Source organism: Canis lupus, chromosome 8 (assembly GCF_003254725.2).
Source record: "Canis lupus dingo isolate Sandy chromosome 8, ASM325472v2, whole genome shotgun sequence".
Classification (NCBI taxonomy): domain Eukaryota; kingdom Metazoa; phylum Chordata; class Mammalia; order Carnivora; family Canidae; genus Canis; species Canis lupus.
The window spans coordinates 63,151,088-63,175,164 of record NC_064250.1 but is presented as its reverse complement, the minus strand read 5'-3'; the positions used below and the strand labels follow the sequence as shown (position 1 = coordinate 63,175,164).

Here is a 24,077-nt window from a genome sequence, read left to right as displayed (position 1 = left end):
CCCGGCCCCCCGAGACCTTCCAAGTTCACCCTTCCAACTAGGGTTTGTGGGGGGCGGGGAGTGGGACGCAGGCACGCAGGGCCCAGGAAGGGGGGCGTTCTGGAGGGACCTCCCAGGTGTGTCCCCTTGAGCCCCAGCTGCTCCTGCTGAGCTGGGCTCAGCGCTCACAGACTCAGTTCCTCAAGGTCTGTGATTAACCCCTCCATGCCCTGGAGTGGGTCCCAGGTGACGGAGCAGCCCCCCGGGGAGACGGCCCCGGGATCGCAGAGGCCCAGAGGGGCTTGGGGCTGAAGCTGATGAGTCAGCCATGCCTTCCCTGTATCTCAGTTTCCCCCCGTGCGTCACCTCGGGGATACGGGGCATATCCACAACGCTCACACCCATGGGTTTTGTTTTGCCTCATTGCTTTTATTTGCTCCACGCCAGGTGGTAAAATCCAGAATTAATCCAAGCTGCAGGAGGGGTTCTGTTTGCCTCGCCCGAGGGTGCTGGGCTAGGTGCATCCTTGGAAAAGAGATCTGTGCTTGCCCTTCCCGGCTCCCCCATATGGACTCCAAAAGCAGCTAAAAGCAAAAAGAGGGGCCCCCTCTTCAGGAACCCCCATCTCCTTGCTCCAGTTATGTTAGAGAGAGAAGGAGGCAACTGGCCAGTGCTTTGCGTCTCTTCCCAGCTCTTTTCAAACCTTGTCACCCCCACTTCCTTGGTGCTGGGGGTAAAATTCTGAGGGTCTGAAAAGGGGGACCCCAGGCTCTGGTCTCTGCGCCGCTGCCCCCTCCTGTGTGGCTGCCTGTGAATCGCTGTCCGTCTCTAAATCTCCCCTGTCCGTGAAACAGGGTCGCAGGGGACAGAGTGGCCTCCCGGGTCCCGTCCGGCTGCTTGGTCTCCAAGGGTCTGACACCCCCGGCAGCCTCCCCAGCCCTCGGGGCGGGGCTTTGGCTGAACTCAGGGAGCAGCGGCCCCGGGTGCGCCCGAGAGCTTCAGGGTCATTGTGCCACAGCTGGACCAGACCCAGGCTGGGCGGCAGGTCCTGGGAGTGTTCTTGTGACCCCGCGCACCCCTCAGTCCAGCCCTCCTCTCTTCCACTTCAGCGGGGGTCCCACAGGAGACCTTCTGGGGGAGACGGGATACCTACCCCACTGGGGCTTTTCCTGACACCAGCGGGGGCTGCTCTGGCCGCTCGGGAGAAGAGCTCATCAAGGTGGTAGTGAGGGCGTTGATGGGGACTTCAGGGCTTATCTGGTAGTTACCCATGGTGCTCGCGGGTCTGTAACTTAACCAGCCTCTGTGCTCTGAAGCTATTAATAACCAGAGAGGCTGAGAGTCAGGCGGAAGTGCCGCTCACAACGGAGGAAGCAGCTGGGAGGGTAAAGGGGCTGGCCTGACAAACCCTCCGAGCCTATCCTGGCCCCTGACGTGGGTGAGAGCCCCGGGAGCGACACCTGCTCCAGCCTCACCTTCTCCATCTGGGAAATGGGACCACTCATGCAGCACATTCGCCAGGAGTAGATCTGGGAACGACAGCAGTCCTGGTCCTCACTGATTCAAGGATGGGGGGTGGGGGGGAGGCAGCTCAGTGCATGAATGAACAAAGTAGCAAAGAAGCTATCATTCACATGAGCCCCGAAATCTTTTCAATATTCAGAAGTTTTTTATTATTTATTTATTTATTTATTTATTTATTTATTTATTTATTTATTTATTTATTTATTTTTGATATTCAGAAGTTTTAAACTGAATTCAATTTTTATTAATCCTTCAAGTATGTAAGTCCTTCAGCAGCTAAAGCATCTAGGGGTGAAGATGAAAGCCGCAGGGACCGAGGGGTTCCCTAATTCTCTTTTGGCCACCGAGGAGCTCTATCTAAAAGAGACCCTCAGTTTCCATCTGTGGAAGTGAGTGAGCTTGCCGTGTTTCACCCCATTTCTTGCAGTCTTTCCCTGCAGAGTGCCCGCTTGGAGCTAAAGGCATGAAAGTACCCCTGGTCCATGGGAGTTCACAGGGGCACTGAACACTGGCAAGGCTGGATCAGGGCCCGCACGGTGGCTTTTAAAGGCCAGTGTGTCCTCCAAATGCTCAAAGGAGGCTATTGCAAAGAAGGTTTTGAGCAAGATATTTTTCAAAACTCCCAAAGAAACAAGCAAAATGCTAATAGGAGAGAGGCCATCTTTTTAGAAATAGAAGGAATGAAGGAGTGGAAATAATTGCTGGGGATCCTAGGTTCTGAATTTTTCCCTCTCGCCCATGATTTCTTTTCTTTTCTTTTCTTTTCTTTCTTTCTTTCTTTCTTTCTTTCTTTCTTTCTTTCTTTCTTTCTTTCTTTCTTTCTTTCTTTCTTTCCTTTCTCTTCTTTCTTTCTTTCTTTTCTTATTTCTTTCTTTCTTTTCTTTCTTCTTTCTTTCTTTCTTCTTTCTTTCTTTCTTTTCTTTCTTCTTTCTTCTCTCTCTCTCTGTCTCTCTCTCTTTCAACAAATATTTATTGAGCACCTATTATGGACCAGACACTGAGCTGGGCCCTAAGAGTGAAATCATGAGAGATGAAAGAAAATAAAGAAATAAAGACACTGTTCCCGTCTTCTTGGAACTCACAGTCCAGTGGGGAGACAGCAGTCAAGTAGCCATTCAAGGACATGTACAGGCCAGAGGTTACAGGAGGCCTTATGATCAGAGGCAGCTAGAGGCTGACCTGGGCCTGCAGGCTGAGGCTGACAGGCCTGAGGAAGCAGTGATGGATAGCTGATGGACGGATAAGCTGGAGGGGCCAAGGTCAAGGCCAAGGTTGGGGCTGAATTCCAGGGTACACCCACATGGGTTAGGAAGGATTATTTTCCTTATTGAGGAGGACACTGGCCGCGGGGGGCTGTGCACCTGTTCCAGACCAGCAGGGACAAGCAGGACCACGTGGTCCCACAGCTAGCATCGCCCCCGGGGCCACCTGTAGCCCTGCTTCCCCTCTGGGAGAGAGGCTGGCCCGCCCCACCTCTGCCCTGCTTCGGTCCTGAGGAGTGACCTGCCACTTGCTGTCACAGGCCTGTGGACCCTGTGCTGAAGGCCATCAAGGAAGGTGATGAAGAGGCCTTGAAGGCCATGATCAAGTCGGGGAAGAATCTTGCAGAGCCCAACAAGGAAGGCTGGCTGCCGCTGCACGAGGCGGCCTACTACGGCCAGCTGAGCTGCCTGAAGACCCTGCAGCAAGGTGAGGCGGCAGGCAGGAGCAGTGAGGGGCAGGACAGGACTCAGAGGGCAGCAACTCCTTCCTTCTGGAGCTTTGTGTTCTTTGCCCCTCAAATTCTTAGAGGGCGGGGTACAAGGCAAGATTATATCACCCCAAGCTGGGAGAAGGAAGTGACTTGTCCCCACCCACCCTGCTGTCACCTCTCTAGGCCTCTTGGGACAGGAGAGCCTAATTCCTAGAAAAGGAATGAGGGAGGGCTCACTCTTTTGGGAGACCCACTGCCAGCTTGTTCCAGAATGTTCCGGGGGCTGATCTGGTGTGGAAAACACCACAGCTGTGCCTATGCCCCGCCAAGGCCATCCCCACCCCGCCCCAGCTGTGGGAACCTGGGCAAATCATGCCTCCTCTCTGAGCTTTGGCTTCCCCCAAGCCAGATGTGGAAGGGTAGCACCTGCGGACAGGAGCTACCTCTGCTCTGTCCTGAAGCAGCATGAACCACAGATAGCCCACCACACGCTAGGGCAGGCACAGATGTATGAGAGAGACCTTCTGGCCATGGCTGCTGGGGGTGTGAGGGAAGGACAGGGTCATTCACAGAGGGAGGGGCCTCCACCAGGGAAGGCTTCCCGGAGGAGGCGGCATCTGAGCTGAGTTAATACGACTGGGAAGCTGAAACAATCCTGTGAAAGCGACTGAATCCAGGGCCAAGAGGATGGATGGTAAATTTAGGTGGATGCTACACAGGTCTGTCATTGGAATTGGACAGGAGGAGGGGGTATCTTCCCCCTTTGTGAACTTCCCATCTGTTCTCCCCAGCATACCCGGCAGTCATTGACCAGCGCACTTTGCAGGAGGAAACAGCCCTTTACCTGGCGACGTGCAGGGGACACCTGGACTGCCTCCAATCTCTGCTCCAGGCTGGGGCTGAGCCTGACATCTCCAACAAGTCCCGAGAGACACCGCTCTACAAAGGTGAGCCCGCCAGGGTGGGCTTCCCTGGGGAAGGGCCCAGAGAGTAGGGAGCACTTGCTCCCCCCATCCCAACCAGGGGTCTCCTCTGAAGGGGCAGTCTTGTTCAGGCATGTAACTTGTATAATTGAGTCGTTCCTTCATGCACCTGTTCTGGCCATACTTCCCAAGTCCTCCCATGAGCCAGGCCCACTGAGGAGCACCGAGGGCCCAGAAACAAAAAGATATGATTGGTGCCCATGCGCTCTCCCAGTCCAGTGCACACAGACACATAGACAACATAACAGCCAGCTAATGGCAGCAAAGAGCTTGGCATGACGCACCTGGGAGCATGGGGGAGGGCTCTAACACTAGGGGTGAGCCCCCACAAAAGGGGATGCCTGAGCTGAGCTGGAACAGGAGGCAGTTATCAGCTGGACGAGCAGAGGGAACAGCAGAGGCAGAAGCAAAGAGGTATGAAAGAAAATGTGTACCTCTGGGATGTTTAAAAAAACCTAGAAACCCCTTGCTCATTCAATATATCATGCAAGGACATTGGCATCTCTAGCAAGTGCCCAGAGTCAAAATCTGAATAATCGTAATAGCCGGCATTTACGGAGTTTTTATTATGTGCCAAGCACTGTTCTTTAACTTAACTCTAATATCCAACTACATATGAGACAGGCACTACATAGGAAGTATCCCCATTTTACAGAGACACGAAACGGGGCACCCAGGATTTCACATATTCCAGCAAGGGGCAGACCCAGGATTTAAGCTCAGGGAGCGAGTTGCCAACAGCACATTCTGAACTATGACATTATAAAGCATTCGGATCACGCCTACATGCTTAAGCAATCGGCCTTGGGGCTTACAAAGATGATAGGACCTTTACACTTTGAAAACCGACAGAAAGCCCCCATTTCCCAGGTGCCTAGTATCCAGGACCTGGAATATTCCATGGGAAGCAGGAACCCGGTAGCCGGGTCTGCTGCACACCCGTGGTGGAAGTGTCTCTTGAAGCCACATCTGCCTGGGCACCAGAGCCATCGCCTGGAGACGCAGGTGTCCCAGAGAGAGCTCCCAGAACACTGGGCAATGCTCAGCCACAGCTTTGGCCCTGGTGTTGCACGCACTCCTCCCATGTGCCAAGCACCATGCTAGAGCGTCCCACGCACCCGGTGCTCCCACAGGGTCCTCTCAGGAAGGTCTCGTGATCTCTGGCTCGCAGACAAGGAAACCACGACTTCGAGGGGGGTAGGGAGCTTTGCTGGGGTCCCTTCTCGCAGTCACCCCTGATCAACCCAAAGAAGTGGTTCATCTGGACAAGAGCCCAGCCTCCCTGGTGATAACCCTGGACCAGAGCAGGTTCTCGAAAGCGATGAGCTTAACAGGGAGGTCTGAGCAGGTTGAGAAGACTTGATGAGCTGTCCTCAGAAGACATACCTGACTTCAGTTTAAGTGAGGGGGCTTTGGGGAAGGGTTTTGAGCAGGAGTATGACCACACTCCTCCTCTTCTGATGCTGGCAACGTGAAGAACTAAAGCAGGAAGCGCTGCAGAGGGAAACGAGTTAGGGATGCCCTGGAATCTCCCAAGGGACAAGGACTCTGGGCCCGAGTGCCTGAGCTTCAATTCCTGTTCTGACACTAGCTGTGTGACCTTGGGCGAGTCACTTAACTTCTCTCTGCCTCATTTTCCTCCTCTGCGAAAAGGGATAATAACACTACATCCTTTAAGGGTGATTGGGAGAATTCTGTTAGTTGGTCACGTAAGGTGCTTGGAACAGAGTGCCTGGCCCACAATCAGTGCTATATACCTCGGCAATTACTGCTATTAGGATTACTATTATTTTAGGTGTATATCCCAGGTAAAATGCAGGGACTGGACCTCAGTCTGGACCCAGTGGGGATTTGTTGAATGAGTGGCTGGTGGATGAATGGGGGAACGGCCAAATAAAGGAACGAAGTCTCGGCCGCCCAGGTCCTGCCAGGGCCCCGCTGACCATCTGGCTTCTCCCCGGGCACAGCCTGTGAGCGCAAGAACGTGGAGGCAGTGAGGATCCTGGTGCAGTACAACGCGGACACCAACCACCGCTGCAACCGAGGCTGGACAGCTCTGCACGAGTCTGTTTCTCGCAACGACCTGGAGGTCATGGAGATCCTGGTGAGCAGAGGCGCCAAAGTAGAATCCAAGAATGCCTACGGCATCACCCCCTTGTTCGTGGCTGCCCAGAGTGGGCAGCTGGACGCCCTACGCTTCCTGGCCAAGTACGGTGAGTGCTAAGGGTCCCTGGGTCGTGTAGCAGAGTGGAAGGGGCACAGAGGTCTCAGGGGAGGCAAGTTTAGGTGTCGCCTTGCGGACATACTCTGATCGAGTGATAGTATCTCCTGGGAGCGCTGGGGTGAGGATTCAGAGGCTGCGTCTAGGCTCAGTGGGAGACGTGCTGAGATCCACCAGCGACGCCTGCAATTAGGCACAAACCTGGGGTGGAGGGGGGAGTGGCACACGTGCCATATGTTTTTGCCTCCTCTAATCTAGCCCAACATCCTCATTTTACAAATGAGGAATCTGAGGCCTAGAAAGGGGAAGTGACTTATTTACAGTCACGTAGCAAATTAGTGGTGGAACAAGCCAGACTCTTAGGCTCCTGACACTTCTCCTTCCACCATGTCACACTTTAAGGCCAGAAGGAACCTCAGGCAACGTTTAGGTCACCCTCCTCATTTTACAGGTGACGAAACCAGGGACCGGGGATGGGAAAGTGATTTGTCCAAGGTCACACAGTGAAGTAGCGGAAGAGTTGGGATCTGAACCCGGATCTTGGCACTCTTTGCCTGGGGAAAACATCTTAGTCACTTAATGGGAGAAAATAAAATACTACTGCCTGCATTGCAGAGACCCCGTGACAATGGCAGACATTCTTCTGGCTAAAGAGCATCATTATTCTGTTCTTCCCCAAGAACACCTTGGATTTCTTCTTTCTCTATCCATGGGGAGTGAGCCTCCCTCTCTAGCCACAGAGAGGCCAGGGGTAAACCAGACCGTCCGGCTGAGTTTAAGGGATTTGTTGAGGACCTACTGTGTGCCAGACACTGTGTTGAGCATGAACATGGACTAAGCCAATGGGATTTTCTCCATAGCTGTATGAGGTTGGGGGGGGGGGTGTCCTCATCCCATTCGGGAGATGAGGAGACTGAGGCTCAGAAAGGTTAAACGATCGGTCACAGTCAGAGCCTAGACTGCGACCACAGCATCCGACTCGAGGCTGCATGCTTCTTGTGTCCACCGCAGGCCTCGAGAACCACCACCGGGGGACTCCGCTTGAATAAACATCCATTTACTCAGCACGTGCCTTAACAGATGGGAAAACAAACCCAGGGCACTTCCTAGCAGCCGGGGACACATCTGGACTGACCAGCTTGAGAACAAAGGGGCAGAGGCAGGGTCCTGGGAGCCCAGGCAAGGAGGGTTGGCAGAGGGCAGGATGCTCAGCCAGCAAGGGGCACGGGCCAGCTCCGAACATCTGTCCGGCTCTCCTGCCGACAGTCTGAGTCAAGGTCTGCTCCCTCTGTGGGCTGAGTCCCTTTTCAAACCCAAATATTTTTCTTGGGAGAGCGGGTGGCTTTGCTGGTGGGGTCCAGGCTTCCAGGGAGCCTGACCTCAAGAGCTTGGACCTGGTGGCTGACTTTCCCTCAGGGTGGAGAGCAGAGCCAGCCTCTGCGCCCCGCTCCCCCCATCCTGGAGAACTGGCATTTGCTGAGCACCTTCTCTATGCCAGGCACCGTGCAGGAGATGGTCTTGGTCTGTTCGTGCTGCTGTCACAGAGCACCGCGCACTGGGCAGCTTAGAGACCGCACATGGTTATTCCTTACAGTTCCAGAGGCTGGGAAGTCCAAGATCAAGGTGCCAGCAGATTTGTTGCCTGGTGAGAGCCCATCTCTGGTTCATAGACAGCCACCTTCTCGCTGGGTCTTCACATGGTGAAAGGGGGCTAAGCAGCCCTTGGGGGTCTCTTTCATAAGGGCATTAATCCCATTCAGATGGCACCTCCACCCTCATAACCTTCGCACCCACCTCCTTACACCATTGCACTGGGGATTCGCTTTCAACATATGGATTTTCAGGGGACACAAGCATCCAGCCCACAGCAGATATTTGCATATTTTATCTTATTTACTCCTCGAAGTAAGGTACTATTTTTTCCAGGTCAACAGATGGGAAAACTGCGGCCCCTGAGGGCCACCCGAGGACCACAGGGCTTGTAAGCCCTGAAACAGAAACTTCAACTAGTTCTTGTTTCTTGCAAAAGCCTGTGTGCACTTTCCACTAGACCAGAAGCCAGTTACCAAAATTGAAAGCTACCAGATAAGCAGAAAGCCCAGGCGGAGCGGAGCTGTGGTTAAAGATGCTTTGTGATCTCAGCTCTTACTGACGCTTCGGTACTGTCTCAGCTCTATCTCCTTCCAGAAGAAGGAGGGACTGGTGAAGAGACCGTACCTCTTTTTGCAGAGAAACCCATGGGTCTCTCCCTTACCAGCAGGAGATGGAGAAGATGTAGGAGACGAGGCTGATGGAGGGTGTCCCCGGTCGATTCCTTACCTCCCAGCATGCTCTCATGCTCTCCTCTGCGGAGGAGACCCGAAGCAATCCCTCTCTTACTCCTTGCCATGGAAGGCAGAGAAGAACAAATCCCTATTAATAAAGTTTTGGGGGCCTTTCCTTCCTTATTAGGGGGCTCTGTGTGCTCCTAGAGCCCAGGGGCTTCCTCAGGACAGGCCCCGGATCACTTTGACGTGGAGAGCAAGGGTGAAGAGCATCATAGCCTCTGCCATCAGACCATCTGCAGGGGCCTCTGCTGTCAGGCCATCTAGGTTCAAGTTTTGGCCCTGCACTTATGAGCTGGGTGGTCTGGGGCAAGTTGTGCAGGTCGCCTGTACTTCTGTGTCCTTGTCCGCCACACGCAGACAAGAGTTGTGACCAATGCATGAACTCTGTTTTTGTTTTGTTTTTTTAAAAGATTTTATTTATTTATTCATGAGAGACACAGAGAGACACAGGCAGAGGGAGAAGCAGGCTCCCTGCAAGGAGCCCAATGTAGGACCCACTCCCAGGACCCCAGGATCATGCCCTGGGCCCAAGGCAGGTGTCAAACCACTGAGCCACCCAGGGATCCCTGCATGAACTCTCCTGTGGACTCAAAGAGAGAGCACCACGTAAAGCATGGTGCTGGCTTGGCACATAGTAAGTGCTCAGTGAATGGCAGCATTTACTGAGACCCCCTGGGTCTCCCTGTTGCAGACAGGAGTGGTTCTTAAGCGATCCGATGTATCACCGTGGTTGGCACAGTGCTGGATGGGGACCGCCGCACTCACTCCTTGATCTGCCTCTCCTTGGCCAGGTGCTGACATCAACACGCAAGCCAGTGACAGTGCGTCGGCCCTCTACGAGGCTTGCAAGAATGAACACGAGGACGTGGTGGAGTTTCTACTCTCGCAAGGGGCCGACGCCAACAAGGCCAACAAAGACGGCTTGCTCCCGCTGCACATCGCCTCCAAGAAGGGCAACTACAGGTCAGCCCGGGCGCCGCCACCTGTGCTCCGTGGCTCCCCGCCACACCTACACTGCTGGTGCGGCCGGGGTGGGGGGGTTGCTGCAAGCGTCCCTCCCACAGGGAGGCCCAGGAGTGGTGAGGGGCACCTTCCAGGTAGAAAGGAGGAGACTCTCCAGCAGGTGGCAAGCTAGAGCACGTTACATTCTTAACTTCCTTCGCCCTCTTGACCACTCTACTGTTAACAAGCCTTTTAACAAGTCTTTGGAGGTAGATACTATTCTCTTCATCCCTTCAAATGAGAAAGCTAAGACACGGAGAGGTGAGTGACTTGCCCAAGGTCCCACATCTTGCAGACGGCAAGAGCTCACCTGCTACAAATGTCACATCTACAGGAACTGCACTCAGGGGGGCCAGAAAGGAGACTGGACTAGCGGCTATTTCTTTGGGGGGATGCAAAGATAACCACTCAGGCAATTAGCTAGCATGCAGGGGATACATAGAATAATAGGAATAGTACCAACCATACAATAACACAAATAGTGCCAATGATAATAGCTAGATAGCCTTTACTGAGCACTTACTATGTGCTGGGCACTTTGAGCAAAACAAAAGAAGCTTAAATCTCGGGGGGCGATCTGGTGGCAGGGAGGGAGACAGAGACACAGGCACATGAACTCATGACATGAAAGAGCGTGAAGAGCTGAGCTCTGTGGCAGTCCTAGAGGAGAGAGACTAGTGGGGCCTGGCAGCAGAGGTGTGCTGGAGCTGGCTCGTCCCAGCTCACGGGAGCCGACTGTTCACCAGGGCAGCCTGATGCTGGCCATAGCGAGAGTATTCACGCCACGGAAATTGGTGAGTGCAACATATCAGGGTCCCCTTTGCTCCCGAAGAGCTGGTTGTTAAGCATACCCCAGCATCGCCACTAGCTGGTGGGCTCAGAGAGGACTCCCTGAAGGACGCAGAACCCCAGCTGCTCTTGAAGGATGACAGGGCTCTGTAACAGCCACTCCACCAGTGCTTTCCAGACTTTGACCACTCACAGACCTCATTCCTGATTTTAGGCACCTATACGTTCACCGCTGGGTGTTTTCTTTTGAAGATATGTTTACATAAAATGAATTTGGTTTCAAAAGGAAATATTCATCACACGGTTAAATCGCCACAATTGCCAATTTATGATTAATAAGGAAAGCTTTTCACATAAAACTCCATCCAGTGCACCCCAGATGACACAGTCTGGGCAACACCTGCCCATCTACCTGCCATCAGGTAGAGAGAAGAGGGAAGAACACAGATTGTACACGTTAGGGGGTGTTGGCTGTGTTTGCTAATAAGGCAGATGGAAATAGGGGTGAGAGTGGCATCCCGCAGAGAGGAATGGAGACAAAGAGAAAGACCCCCCGGAACCTCAGGCCCCGCTCTGCAGGCTGTCTGCACGTATGGCCAACCCAAGATGCCCTGCCCACAAGCCCTCCCCGAGGTTACATGCACAGAGGAGACCCCGCCTTCCCTGAACCCTAGAGCAGGAGGCTGCAAGGCACACGGACCTGGGTTTGAATTTCCCCTGGTTTGAAGCCATTGGTCACATTGCTTAAACCCTTCTGAGCCTCAGTTTCTCCTTCTGCAAAATGGGGGACAGTTACACCTGCCTCATGGGGTTGTTGTTAGGACTGTTAGCGAAGTGGATATATACGGCTAAGGAATGGAAGTAAAGCACCCCGCAGACTGCCCGGCACACAGCAGGTACCCCGCAGGTCGGTGCGCTCACGCTCTCCTAGGTAGGAAGAGCACGTTCCCTCATTTTTCCATTCAGCCAATAGAGGGAAGAAAGCACCACGTCAGGCAGTGGTGCTGGGCAAGATGGATTCTTTCTCTTCAGCCCCAGAAAGATCCAGCATCAGTCAGTAGACGTGGTTTATCTCAGGCATGACCCAGAGGGAGAGATCCAAAGAATGAAGGAGAGGGAAGGGGCTGGCCCTTGAAGTCTCCAGGGTCCCTGGAACCCCACACTTGCCTGTACAGCACCATCTTTCTGGGCTATTTGTTAAATGACGCATCCCAGAACCACTAAACCAGAATCTCCAGGAGGGAGGGGGCCTAAGCCTCTACCTGTGAAGAGCTCCCTGAGCCACGCAGATACAGCCATCCACACCTTCGGGGGAATCACTGACGTAATACAGGCCCTGATTTTGCAGAGGAGAGAAATGGGAAGTGGCTTGCCACAGAGTGGCAGAGCTGGCACTGTCCCTTGGCATCCTTCGGTCACACCCAGATGCCTCACATGGCCCCTGAACTTAGCAGTCTGGCCCCAGCGGGAGGGTACGCTGAAGGAGCACTGGGTGTGCCTAAGCTTGGCCAGGGAGCTAGGCTGGTTCTCTCTGGACAGTTTGTGTTCCTCCAAATCTTCTTTGGATTCATGACTCTCAACATGATTTCCCTGGTCGTTCACCTTCCATTCCCAGGCCCCACTTCCCTTTGCTCCCCAAGACTGAGAGGGTGAGAGGGGCCAGGCCTGCACACTTTTGAGGGCTGCCCAACAAAGGATTAAAGCCGGGTTCGCATCAGCTCCTGCCACCTGGCAAGGCCCACGGCCAGGCAAGCCCTGGGCACTTCACTCCTCGGGCATGTGGCACTAATGGCCCTGTCCACGCTGACCTCCCATAGGCTGCTCGGGGATTTGATGTGACATTCCATAGGCATTCCACACTCCGCCACCTGCCAAAACACCCTGCCTGTCTAGGGCGTGGAAAGCAGCGCCCAGCAGTTGGTCTCAGGGTTCACCAGATGGTGCCATCGCTACAGCACATTTAACCAGAGGGTGTGACATTCGGGCATGGCTGAGAAGGGAGCCTAGAGGACACCCAAGTCACCTCCAAGGCACACCTTACCTTGTACTTCATTTCCAGTTTAGCAAAGGCACAGTATGAGATTAAAACCCAACATCAAGCATAGATTTGTTAAGAAACTGTGTTGGACAAGACCAGATGCCCCATGACTCCTTTCAACTAAATTTAGAATAGCACCAAGACCAGGGATTCTTAGCCTTGGCTACACCCTGGAAGCCCCACCACCACTGCCAGAGGCTCTAAAACTCTTAATGTTTGGCCCTTACTCATCTTCAGAGATTCTGATGTAAGCAGTCTGGGCTGGGGCTGGGGTTTTGGGGTTTCAGGGTCTCTGAAAAAAAGCTGCCCAGATGATTTCACCAGGCAGCCCCATAGAGAACCAGGATCTTAGAGTCTGTTTTGTGCCTGGCATGTAACAGAGACTGACTGGCCTTTTGGGCCTCATTTCTGACGTCCTAGTTTTCCACTATAGTTTTTCTTTTACTTCTAATTTATATCACCTTTGCAAGCCACTTTAACACTTGTTTTGGAGAAAGGGAGAAGAAAGAACAGTAAACACAGTAAGTTAAAACGCAGTTTACAAAGCACATTCACGAGCTAGTTAGTCTCCCCATTGGCTGAAAGGGAACCTGAGGCTCAAAGCTTGAGGCCTCCAAGAGAATCAGAGGGGGAATTGTGGGCACAGGACCCTTTACCCATGCCCATCCTGCAAAGGAAACTGGTTTACTGCCTGTATCTTCTGGAGGAAAATGATGAAGGTCTGCATCCAAGTTTCCCAAGGGGGGCACACGGGTCACCTGCAACACCTCCTGGGCCCCCTCCCCAGACCTGCTGAATCAGGCTCCGGTTGGCAGAGCCCAGGAGTCCGCACTGTGGGGCCTCCCTGAGCCGTCCTGAGCTGTGACGAAGCTGGCGGTTTGCAGCCTTGGCGAGGTTCCAGTCTCTGAAGGCCCAGAGAGCCCTCGGCGCACCTGTTCATGCAGCAGGGCACCCAGTTCTGCTGTTTGGGCTCTTCCTCCTTCACGGAGAAGCTCCTCCCTTGCTCCAGCTCCTAGGACCTCTGGGAAAAGCTGCACACTTCCCCTTAGAAGGATCCCTCATGGGCAAGAGTCCCACTATAGCCCTGGGAAGGCCCTCAGGCAGATTCTCCACGGTAGAGCCTTTTCTGGCTCCAGCAGGAGCATCACCCAGGCTCAGAGAAGAGGTAGTCTCTCTCTCTCTCTCTCTCTCTCTCTCACATACACACACACATGCACACACATGCACACACACATGTGCATGGCAGGCCAAACACAGTGATTTTGGCAACCGAGCCATCTGTGGGTGACTGGTTCCCTTGTGAAGGTCTAGTCTGCAATGGAATTTCCACCCAGTGCTGACAAAAGTCACGCCACCATGACCTTGTGACCCAGAACGCCTGCATGTCTGGTGTAGCAGGGGAAGCGCGCTGCAGTCACAGTGGTGGTCAAGACACCGACAGCCACCGCGTATTGGGTGCCTACCATGTGCCCAACAGCGTGACCTCATTTTATCCTCAAAAGCAGCCTCGGCGAAAGGTATCATTAAATTGTATTTTGTAACCTGGGCCAGGCCGCCCCACGCTGCTGGGCTATTAGGAAGAGTGAATGAGATAAAATACTTAGCTCACAGGGTCCTTTCCAGGATAAATGAGGTAAACGTGTAAAGCACTTTGGTGCCTGGCACAGAGTAAACGCTCAGCAATATTATTCAGGAGCGGGGAGTACTCGCAGCAATTCACAGGGACTCCCTAAAGGGTGGCCACCACCACCACCACCATCATCATCACTCTTGTGATAACGACCCCTCTGTTACAGATGTGGTTCAGAGAGGTCGAGTGACATGCCTCAGATGGCTCAGCACTGAGAGACCGTGCTGGTGGTGTACCCAGGTCCGCGGCCCCATGCAGGGCCCCACACTGCTCAGGACAGCAGTGTCCTTTGACTCAAAGCGCTCTGCTCTAGTCCTTCTCACTGGGCTGAGTGCAGGCAGGACACTGGAGCCAGGGCTACAGGCTTGAGGAAATCAGGATCCTGGGTAGGGACCTGGGGCCTAGAGAAAAGAGAGTGAGGCTGCCTGGGACAGGGAAAGTTGGCTTCAGTTACCGGTGTGTCCCAAACACAAGGCAGGGGCCAGGGTCACCTGCCCAGCTGCTGCTTGAGGCCTCCCTGGAAGAGCCCTGCGCTGGGCCTGCTCTGGTCTGGGGGTAGGTGTGGCCCTTGTGCTGGGGAAGGGGGGGGGAGCAGGGAGCCTGGCAGGCACCAACGGTCCCCCTGGGCAGTGGGCACCTTCGTTTCTCTTCATGAGGGACACTTTGAGTGCTGTGGGCCTAGGACCTGCCGGTGGGAGGAGTAAGGGAGGCTCCAGCCCTTCTCAAGGGGTCACCCTCTCCTCCTCCAACCTTCCATCCCACATCAAGGGCTGGGGAAAAAAGTGATGATTTGTGGCAGGGCGGCCAACATGGTCCCTCCCTGGGGCCAGGGTAGTGGAACATCACAGAAAGGCCCGGCCCTGCACGTAGGTTCTGAACACCTACACCCTGCCCTCGCTTTGCCAACCACCTCCAATCCAACCTCACTCTCTTCCCCACCCCATGCTGGGCCTCAGTTTCACCCCCCTAGAAAATGCGAGGGCTGCACGGACTGATCTCTAGATCCTGTCCCGCAGGGCACATTTATTTCCAGGTCGGGAAAATCCTACAGACGTGCACAATGGGATGATTTTCCTGCGTTAGTAGGATGATGCTTCTGGGACCTGTAGGCAGCATCCAGTCATGTTCCCACATTCGTGCCACTTTGCCCTGGTTGGGCAAGGGATCTCTGGAGGCCGGTTGTGACCTGCCAGGGATACCAGGCCCCTCTGGCCAGCAGCCCCAGGGCAGTCTCTCTTTCGCTGTTCTTTCCAGAGCTCGGGCATGCCACGGCTGTTAGGGAGCATTTGTTGGCGATGGCTGTGGTCCAGGGTGAGGCCCCAGCCCTGCCTTTGACCAGCACCTCTACAGAGCGGGGTCAGGCCTCCTGTGTCTGCACAAATAGAAATTAGGAGGCAATTAGCCCCCCTGGGTGTGTGAATTTCCTTTTGAGGTTTTAGAGGCAGATTTTAGGCAAACATAGCGTCACTAACAATAATAAGACTTTCCACTGAGATCCTAGCAGGAGGTCACTGGCATAAGATTTCCAGGAAGCCGCGAAGCCAGCATGCCAGGAGGCAGAGAGGCGTGGGAACAGGCCCCAGTGGCACCTGCTTGCCCCACCATGGCCACCTCCTTTGAGCCTGCATGGGGCCACAAGGTCACCTGTCAGCAAGGATTGGATGGATTAGGGTTTGGAGTCACGTCAGTGGCAGGGGTCTAAGGCAAGAGAGCAAAGACAAGGTGTCAAGAGCCCCTGGAACTGGCCCCCTAAAATTGCTTACTACCTCTGATGAGTTGCTTCCTCTCTCTGAGTCAACGTCTGTTAAAAGGAAGGCCACAGAGCTGCTCCGGCCACCCCACAGGGCTGCAGGGAAGGTTAAAAGGGGCAGGCAAGTCAACGCGTTACAATGCAAAACCCTGTGACATTTCAGCTGTCATCCTAACTGTCACGTAGGACAGTGGTTGAGAGTGTGGCTTGGGGAATCGGGCTGCCGAGGTTCAAACCCTCGCTCCATCACTTACCGGTCCTCCTACAAGTCACATACCGTCTCTGGGCCCCATGTTTTCTCATCTGTAAACGAGGACAGCGCAATACTACCTCATAGGGCTACTGGGAGGACATGACAGATTAATGTGGATCAAGTGCTGAGAGCAGGAGCGCAGAGCCAGGGCCTGCAGGCATCTCCAGCCTCAGGAGTGGCTGCTCAAGCCTCCCCGGGCCATAGGCAAGGCAGAGAGCCTGGGGGAGGCTCGAATCGGCCTTCAGGCAAAGAGGCGTCAAGACTCACAGGAGAAGGGAGGGCACTTCGTGGTCACCTAGGGCTGCCTGGGGCCTAGAGCAGGAGTGGTTGGGGTCGGATACATCGGCGCCCTCCTATCTCCCCGGACTGGGCAGCTCCACAGAGATGAGGGACAGCACAGCCCTGGAGTAGGAGGAGGGCACATTTCTTGGTTTGCCTCTCTCGATACGTGGCCTGGACAAGTCCCTCGACTTCTCTGAGCCTTGAGCTTCTCATCTGCACAATGGGAATGATGAGACATACTTCCTGGTTGTTGAAAAGATTCAGCTTAAATGTGTTTGTAAATCCTTTACATGTCTCCTGGCACATAGCCAGCTCCCCCCACCCTGGAGGTGTCTCCTGGCACATGGGGAGCTTCCTCCACCCTGGAGGTGTCTCCTGGCACATAACAAGCTCCCCCCACCCTGGAGGTATCTCCTGGCACATGGGGAACTTCCTCCACCCTGGAGGTGTCTCCTGGCACATGGGGAGCTTCCTCCACCCTGGAGGTGTCTCCTGGCACATGGGGAGCTTCCTCCACCCTGGAGGTGTCTCCTGGCACATAGCAAGCTCCCCCCACCCCTGGAGGTGTCTACTGGCACATGGGGAGCTCCCCCCACCCTGGAGGTATCTCCTGGCACATGGCCAGCTCCCCCCACCCTGGAGGTGTCTCCTGGCACATGGCCAGCTCCCCCCACCCTGGAGGTGTCTCCTGGCACATGGCGAGCTCCTCCCACCCTGGAGGTGTCTCCTGGCACATGGGGAGCTCCCTCCACGCTGGAGGTGTCTCCTGGCACATGGGGAGCTTCCTCCACCCTGGAGGTGTCTCCTGGCACATGGGGAGCTCCCTCCACCCTGGAGGTGTCTCCTGGCACATGGGGAGCTTCCTCCACTCTGGAGGTGTCTCCTGGCACATGGCCAGCTCCCTCCACCCTGGAGGTGTCTCCTGGCACATGGCCAGCTCCCCCACCCCTACTCCGCTTAGGCAGGGCAGGTGCCAAACTTCTACCTGCAAACATCACCACGGCCCCGCTGCCTCCTGCACTGGGTGTGTGGGCCTTCCAGTCAATTCCTCCATATCACTGAGCTGGGAACAGGCAACACTCCTTAGCCTGAAGTTAGGTGGCCCCGAAATTCTCGCACCCACAGTCCAGTCCCGCCGAAGTACCGCAGAACTAGGACCCCGGAGGCCACGGAGGCCACGGAGGAGGCTCGGAGGCTCGCGAGGAGGGTTGGGCCCAGCTGCAGCCACTGCGGGCGGGCGGCGTGACTTGGGGAAGGCGGCTGGAGCTCCCGGGGCCTCAGTTTCCCTGATCTGATCGCCCCGCCCGCAGGATCGTGCAGATGCTGCTCCCGGTGACCAGCCGCACGCGCGTGCGCAGGAGCGGGGTCAGCCCGCTGCACCTGGCGGCCGAGCGCAACCACGACGCGGTGCTGCAGGCCCTGCTGGGCGCGCGCTTCGACGTGAACGCGCCGCTGGCCCCCGAGCGCGCGCGCCTGTACGAGGACCGCCGCAGCTCGGCGCTCTACTTCGCCGTGGTCAACAACAACGTGCCCGCCACCGAGCTGCTGCTGCGGGCCGGCGCCGACCCCAACCGCGACCTCATCAGCCCGCTGCTCGTGGCCATCCGCCTGGGCTGCCTGCGCACCGTGCGGCTGCTGCTGGACCACGGCGCCGACCTCGACGCCCGCATCGCCGCGCACCCCACCGCCTTCCCCGCCACCATCATGTTCGCCATGAAGTACCTGTCGCTGCTCAAGTTCCTCATGGACCTCGGCTGCGACGGCGAGCCCTGCTTCTCCTGCCGCTTCGGCTCCGGCCCGCACCCGCCCGCGCCGCCGCGCTCCAGCCGCTTCAGCGACGCGCCCGCCGCCGACAAGGAGCCCGCCGAGGTCCAGGTGCGCGGGGCGGGGCCGGGCGGGGCGGGGCAGGGGGACGGGGAGGGGATGGGGGGATGGGGGATGGAGGGATGGGGGATGGAGGGGGATGGGGGATGGAGGGATGAAAGGGGATGGAGAGGGATGGAGGGGGATGGGGGAGGGGATGGGGATGGAGGGGGATGGGGGATGGAGAGGGATGGGGAGAGGGGGACGGGGATGGAAGGGGAGGGGGATGGAGGGCGATGGGGATGCGGGGCTCATGCCCACCACCACCACCCCCCCACCCCGCCCCGGCCCAGCGCCCTCGGAGCGGGCGCACCTGCAGGCCGCCGAACCGCATGGCTAGCGTGCCTTAGAGGCAGCAGAACTTAGCGGCTCGAGGACCCATTGCGTCCTTTTTGGGGCCGCCCCGTGGTGGGGAATGTCAGGAACTGACAGTGAGGCAGAGGAGTAACGGGGAACGTATAAGGTGTAAGACGCGGGGGTGCGTCACCCGCGGCAAACCTGCACCTGGAATATGCCGCTGAAAGATGACCGGGATAGGGATGGAGGTGAGGGCAGATTGGCTAAGGTCCCATGAGGTGCAGGGCCACCCAGAGGCCGGACCTGCCCGTGCTGAGGACTTTACAGGTCGGATCTGTAATAGCTAATGGGAATCATTTAGGGGCCATTTGTTGCGTGCAAAGGGGTTTATATGTTCATATATTACCTTAATTCTCATTTGAAGAAAAAAAAAAGAGAGAGAGAGAACCACCCTCCAGATGTCATATTCCCATTTTCTAGAACAGGAAGTTGAGGCTTGGAGAGATGATGGTCAAGCTGCCCACCTCCCACTTTCGGCAGCAGAGGCTATGTGGATGGGGGGGGCGGGTAGTGCGTCTGTAGAACTGGATCCTGCCATGAGTGTGCCCAGTCCTCGGTCCTCGGATCCCTCCCCTCCCCTCCCGGGCCTCAGGTTCCCGGACAGACGAGCCCCCCCCCCCCAAGGCATTGCCTTTGGTCCGGGGAGCCCCAGCACCAATGCGTGATCTCTTCCAGTTCTGCGAGATCCTGTCCACCCCGGAAGTGAGCCGCTGGGCAGGGCCCATCATCGACATCCTCCTGGACTATGTGGGCAACGTGCAGCTGTGCTCGCGGCTGAAGGAACACATCGAGAGCTTCGAGGACTGGGCCGTCATCAAGGAGAAGGCAGGTAGGGGCAGTTGCTGTTGCTCCTGGAAGGTCCCCCTGCCTGATTCAGGCCCAGGACTCACAGTACGTGCCACCTACTAGCATTTGATGAACACCTACTGCGTGCCAAGCTCTGTGCCACGTGTCGCATACGGTGTCTCCATGACACTGCTGTAAATGAGAAGCCTGACCCTCCAAGAGATGATGTCATGGGAGACAAGGTCTCACTGCTATTTAGTGGCAGAGCTGGGATTTGAACCTAGGTTTGACCAACCCCGGAGTCTCGCTGCCAAATCTTTCCAGGTGTTTTAAATGGCTCCAGCTCGCTGAGGGGTGTTGGGACTTTTGGAGTAAGTTGCCTATGTCTGTGGGTCACTGAGAGGTAGTGAGACCGGGTAGAGGAGAGATGGTGGTCTTAGGCATTTCAAACTGGAAAGTGCATACAGAGCACCTGGGCATTTTGTTAAAAATGCAGACTCTGATATAGCAGGCCTGGGGCAGGGCCTGAGAGTCTGCATTTCAGCACGCTCCCAGGTGGTGTCCGAGCTGCTGCTCCCCAGACCACACACCGGGAGCAGCACTAGGCCGAGAGGCAGACCTCTGGAGCCAGGGGCTTGCTGGATGACCATCCACAGTGGTGTCGATGGGGCAGCCTGGCCGAGTCAGGCCGAGAACCCCTCTTGGGCATTACGGAGCTCACCTGGGCAGGTAAAGTGTCGGAAGTAATCAAACTGGGTGCTGCCACTGGTACTGAGAAATAAGCATCTGCCCAGAGGAGATCCATTTACCCGAAGGGTTTCTCACACTCTGAGGGGCAGAGGCCCATCTCTGACCAAGTGTTTGTCAATCATGGAGCCAAGAGACTGACCCACAGCAAGTTTCTATTATGTCACCACTGCTGCTGTCCCAAGATGGGTCTGTGCCACCCTGTTGCCTGTCCCCTGACTATCCAGGTGCCCATGCCCCAGTGCCCCAACTCTGACTTGCCACCTTTCTCCTTGATCCCTGTGCCCCATAGAACCCAAACCTACTATAGGATTTCTCATTTGCACAAATGCCTGGGAAGCATTTGAGTTAGACCTTTGATAAAGTTATTGAGGCAGCGATGGGGGAGGGTGGTGGGGACTTGCCCACTCACCCGGGGCATAGCCCGAGAGGCTTGGTGAACATTCACCACATTCATGAGTAACTGGTTGCTCTCTCCATGACCCTTTGCTCCGCAGTGGCCTTTGGCCTTCCTCCTCTCCAGCTTAGTCTTCACTTGGGCTGAGAAAGGGACTGAGCTTCCCAAATGGGAGGTCTGTCCTAAGCAAGACCAAGCAGTGAGAAATGCAGCTGGGTGGCACTGCAGCCACCTGCCATTGCTTCCACATTCCCTCCGCATCCCAATCTTCCAGATTAGCCAAGGGCTCGTTGGCGTGGCATAGCCACTTGCCCTGCTCAGAATGCCCCTGCCTCCCTTCTTCACCTGGCAAACACCTGCCCACCTGTCAAGACCCTGTTCAGGTGGCACCATCTGGTGTAAAAGCCTTCCCCAAAGTTCTGGGTAGGCATCTCTGTATCTCTGGCCTAACACGGGGCCAGGCAGTGAAAGGATCAACATGTGTGTGTGTTGAGTGAATGAATGGTGTTGATTCAACAAACACCCCCCCGTGCTAGACCCTGAGCCCAAGGCTGAAATAAATTACCCTATTACTAGACACATCAATCCCTGTTCCTACCACACCTCCTCCCCCTGAGATGAGAAAACTCTACTGTATGAGGTATCCCAGGAGGGCTTCTGGGGGGAGGCAGCCCAGTGGGATCTTGGGATGTGTGGGGAGGTGTTCCCCATCCCTGCCCACACCCTGGCCTCTCTGCACCACCAGAGCTCAGGGCTTAATTCCATTTATGGGGGCACTTAACAGGTGGAACTGTCTGACCCCTTTGCTAAGGCTGTGTTGGCCGTCCGGGCTGTGTATATAGAGGAAGGAGCACAAGAAGAGGGGCATGGCAGCTCCGGTTCCGGGTGTGGGCTTCACTAGGTCCTCACCTGTGAAATGGGTTTGTACCTGCCCCATCTACTTCCTTGGGCTGTGCAGATCAATGAGGGGCTACAAGGAGGAAGCCGCTTTGCCAGATCTTTTCAGTTGGCAGAGGCTGGGATTACAGAGCCCGGGGAGGGGGACGTCCAAGCACCCCTCCCTCTCTTTTTTAAAATAGGCTGCATGCCCAGCGTGGAGCCCAATGCAGGGCTTGAACTCATGACCCTGAGATCAAGACCTGACCTGAGATCAAGATTTGGATGCTTAACTGCCTGAGCCACCCAGGTGCTGCCCACCACCGCCCCTCCACAAGCAGCCTCGTCTTAGGTCACATTGACTGGGTGTCTCCTGCCTGCCAGCGGGCACAGGTGCAAACTCTTTGCTGGTTGCAAATAACACATCAGGATTTCTCTTTCTCTCCCCAGAACTTCCCAGACCTCTGGCTCACCTGTGCCGGCTGCAAGTGAGAAAGGCTGTCGGGAAGCACCGCATAAAACTCCTAGACCTATTGCCGCTCCCGGGCAGGCTGATTAGGTACCTGAAGTACGAGAACACTCAGTAGCCAAGGCTTTGTGGAGGAGCGGCTCCTCAGACTGTTTCACTAAAGCCTCAGGACGGCAGTGTCCCCAAATCCAGGGGGACCTGGGGACAGACCGAGCCTGTAGGCTGCCTCCCTGTCCAGCTGGGGCAGCTGCCGTGACCTCGCCGGGTCTCTGGGCCAGAGCTTTGCCCGGACCAGAGAACAGAATGTGTCCAGTAGGAGAAAAACCGTGTTTGTTTTCAAACTGCTGAGTGGATCCCAGACCTTCTCTGCCATTGGGAACAGCAGAGCCTCCATTCCTGGGGCTGGGAGAGGGGGCAGGGCAGACCTTGGGGTGGCCTGGGGAGGGTGGGAGCCAGCAGGGAAGCCCCGACCCCAACGCTTTCAGGGATGAGTTTGCCTTTCCAGTTCAACCCGGCTGCCGGGCTGTCCCAGTCCCCTCCGCCTGTGCTCCATAAAACTCTCCACGTGACTTCTGAGCTTTCTTCCCGGGGATGTGGTCTGATGGGGATAGGTGGGAGGTTCACCATAGGTACAATAAATGTTACACGGATGACACCTTGCCCAGCAAAGTCCCTCTCATCAGACCCCCCACCCCAGCCCAGGGCCTGGAGTCCTCGGCCTCGCTCCTGGTGGCAGCGGGCATGGGGCCGGTTCTGGGATAGGGTGCACAGATCCCTAGACGTATCCCCTTTGGGCTTCTGAAAGCCAGAACAGAGCTTGCAGCTCAAGGAGAGGGGCAGCTTCCTGCCCCGGGAGCCTGGCCGCTGGGGTTGCTTTCTCGCTCCTGCTTCAATCACCATGGAAACCGGAGCTCCATCCCAAACAGGGCCTGGTGTCTACAAGTCTCCTGACACCTGGGGTTGCCTCGCACACACATGCTTCCTGGCACTCTGTCTTCAGGTCCTGCCCACCCTTGTTTTGCTACAGAAGTTGAGATATGAGGAAGGAAAAAAAATCTAAATGCTGACCACCGTGAGCCACGGCACTGGAGCAGAGGCCGCCGTCAACTCCTGCAAAGGCATCAAACCGGGGACATGGGGTCCTGTCCCCTCTTTTGCCTCTGTGGGTCCTCGTGTGGCTCTGTGGGACGCACCAGGCATTTTCTGGAGCTGCCAGCCCATGGTTCAAACGGGCATGGTCGTAGCACCTTCTTGGGCTCTGTGGCCTGGCACTGAGGCCGCTGAACCGTTTCCATGAAGCTGCAGTGACTCATCAGCATTCCCTCCGAAAGAAGCGTGATGAAAGCCATGGGAGTCCAGGCCAGTCTGCGGTGACACGGGAGAGGTGACCTTGCCTAGAGCCTGCACCTGCCCCGCCCCAGATTCTGGAAGAGTCTTAGGTGCGATCAATGTCCGTTTCTGGGTTTGGCAAAGTAAGCAGCTGCCTGGTGGGGGAGCACAGCTTGGAGGCCCGGCTCTGCCCTTGGCATGCTTCTCTGGGGCCTCAGCTTCCCCATCGTGCGGTCCCCAGCAGCCTTGCCAACCCCTACACACTGGCTTTCCATGGAACCAATAAGATCTAGTGTCTTCATGAAGAGGAAAAGTCTGCCAAGCAGCACTTCCAGCCACAGATCAGAGGAACCCAGTGCATCTTGCCCACTCCTTCATGGTCCTGATGGGAAAATAGGCCCAAAGAAGGGAGAGGACTTGCCTGGACACACATCGCAAATCCCTGGGGTTTAACCCGACAGTGCTGGGCCAGGGTCCCATGTGGCCTTGCTGCAAGAGATCCTCAAGAATTCCCCACAGAAACCTCCACCCTGGAGATGTTCTACCAAGGGGCCCCGGGGACGTGGCCAGAGAGGGCTCAGTGCAGTCAGTGGAAAACCCTGTCAGAAAATTGTCCTTGCTCATCTGGCAGCTGGAGGGAGAGCCTTTATTCTCAGGTGGTGGGGAAGCGGTCGGCCGTCCACGATGAACCAGAGAAGAAAGATGCGTGGGTGCACTGGGGCTGGGTATGGGGCACTATAGCATTCCTCAGGTCACCTGTACCAGTATTAACTGGCTGTGGC

The 24,077-nt window shown here is 55.8% G+C and overlaps 1 protein-coding gene and 1 long non-coding RNA gene across 4 annotated transcripts in view; one reads left to right on the top strand and one right to left on the bottom strand.

The window, feature by feature from the left end:
- ASB2 (ankyrin repeat and SOCS box containing 2) overlaps window positions 1–22,621 on the top strand; it is a 43,559-nt gene extending 20,938 nt beyond the window's left edge. For 2 of the 3 annotated variants that reach the window (XM_025442653.3, XM_035720133.2), the window contains 7 exons: window positions 3,026–3,192; window positions 3,988–4,143; window positions 6,147–6,392; window positions 9,519–9,690; window positions 17,782–18,346; window positions 19,367–19,520; window positions 21,948–22,621. In XM_025442653.3, the coding sequence (XP_025298438.1) occupies window positions 3,026–3,192; window positions 3,988–4,143; window positions 6,147–6,392; window positions 9,519–9,690; window positions 17,782–18,346; window positions 19,367–19,520; window positions 21,948–22,084 (1,597 nt within the window). In that variant the 3' untranslated portion in view covers window positions 22,085–22,621. The remainder of the gene's footprint in view (window positions 1–3,025; window positions 3,193–3,987; window positions 4,144–6,146; window positions 6,393–9,518; window positions 9,691–17,781; window positions 18,347–19,366; window positions 19,521–21,947) is intronic. The other variant, XM_025442654.3, reaches the window with a different exon arrangement.
- Window positions 388–1,550, bottom strand: LOC112656993 (uncharacterized). Its single transcript, XR_003134780.3, has 2 exons — window positions 1,133–1,550; window positions 388–563 (listed from the first exon to the last, which is right to left on the bottom strand). It is a non-coding gene; the product is annotated as an uncharacterized LOC112656993 (long non-coding RNA).
- Window positions 22,622–24,077: the final 1,456 nt, after the last annotated feature.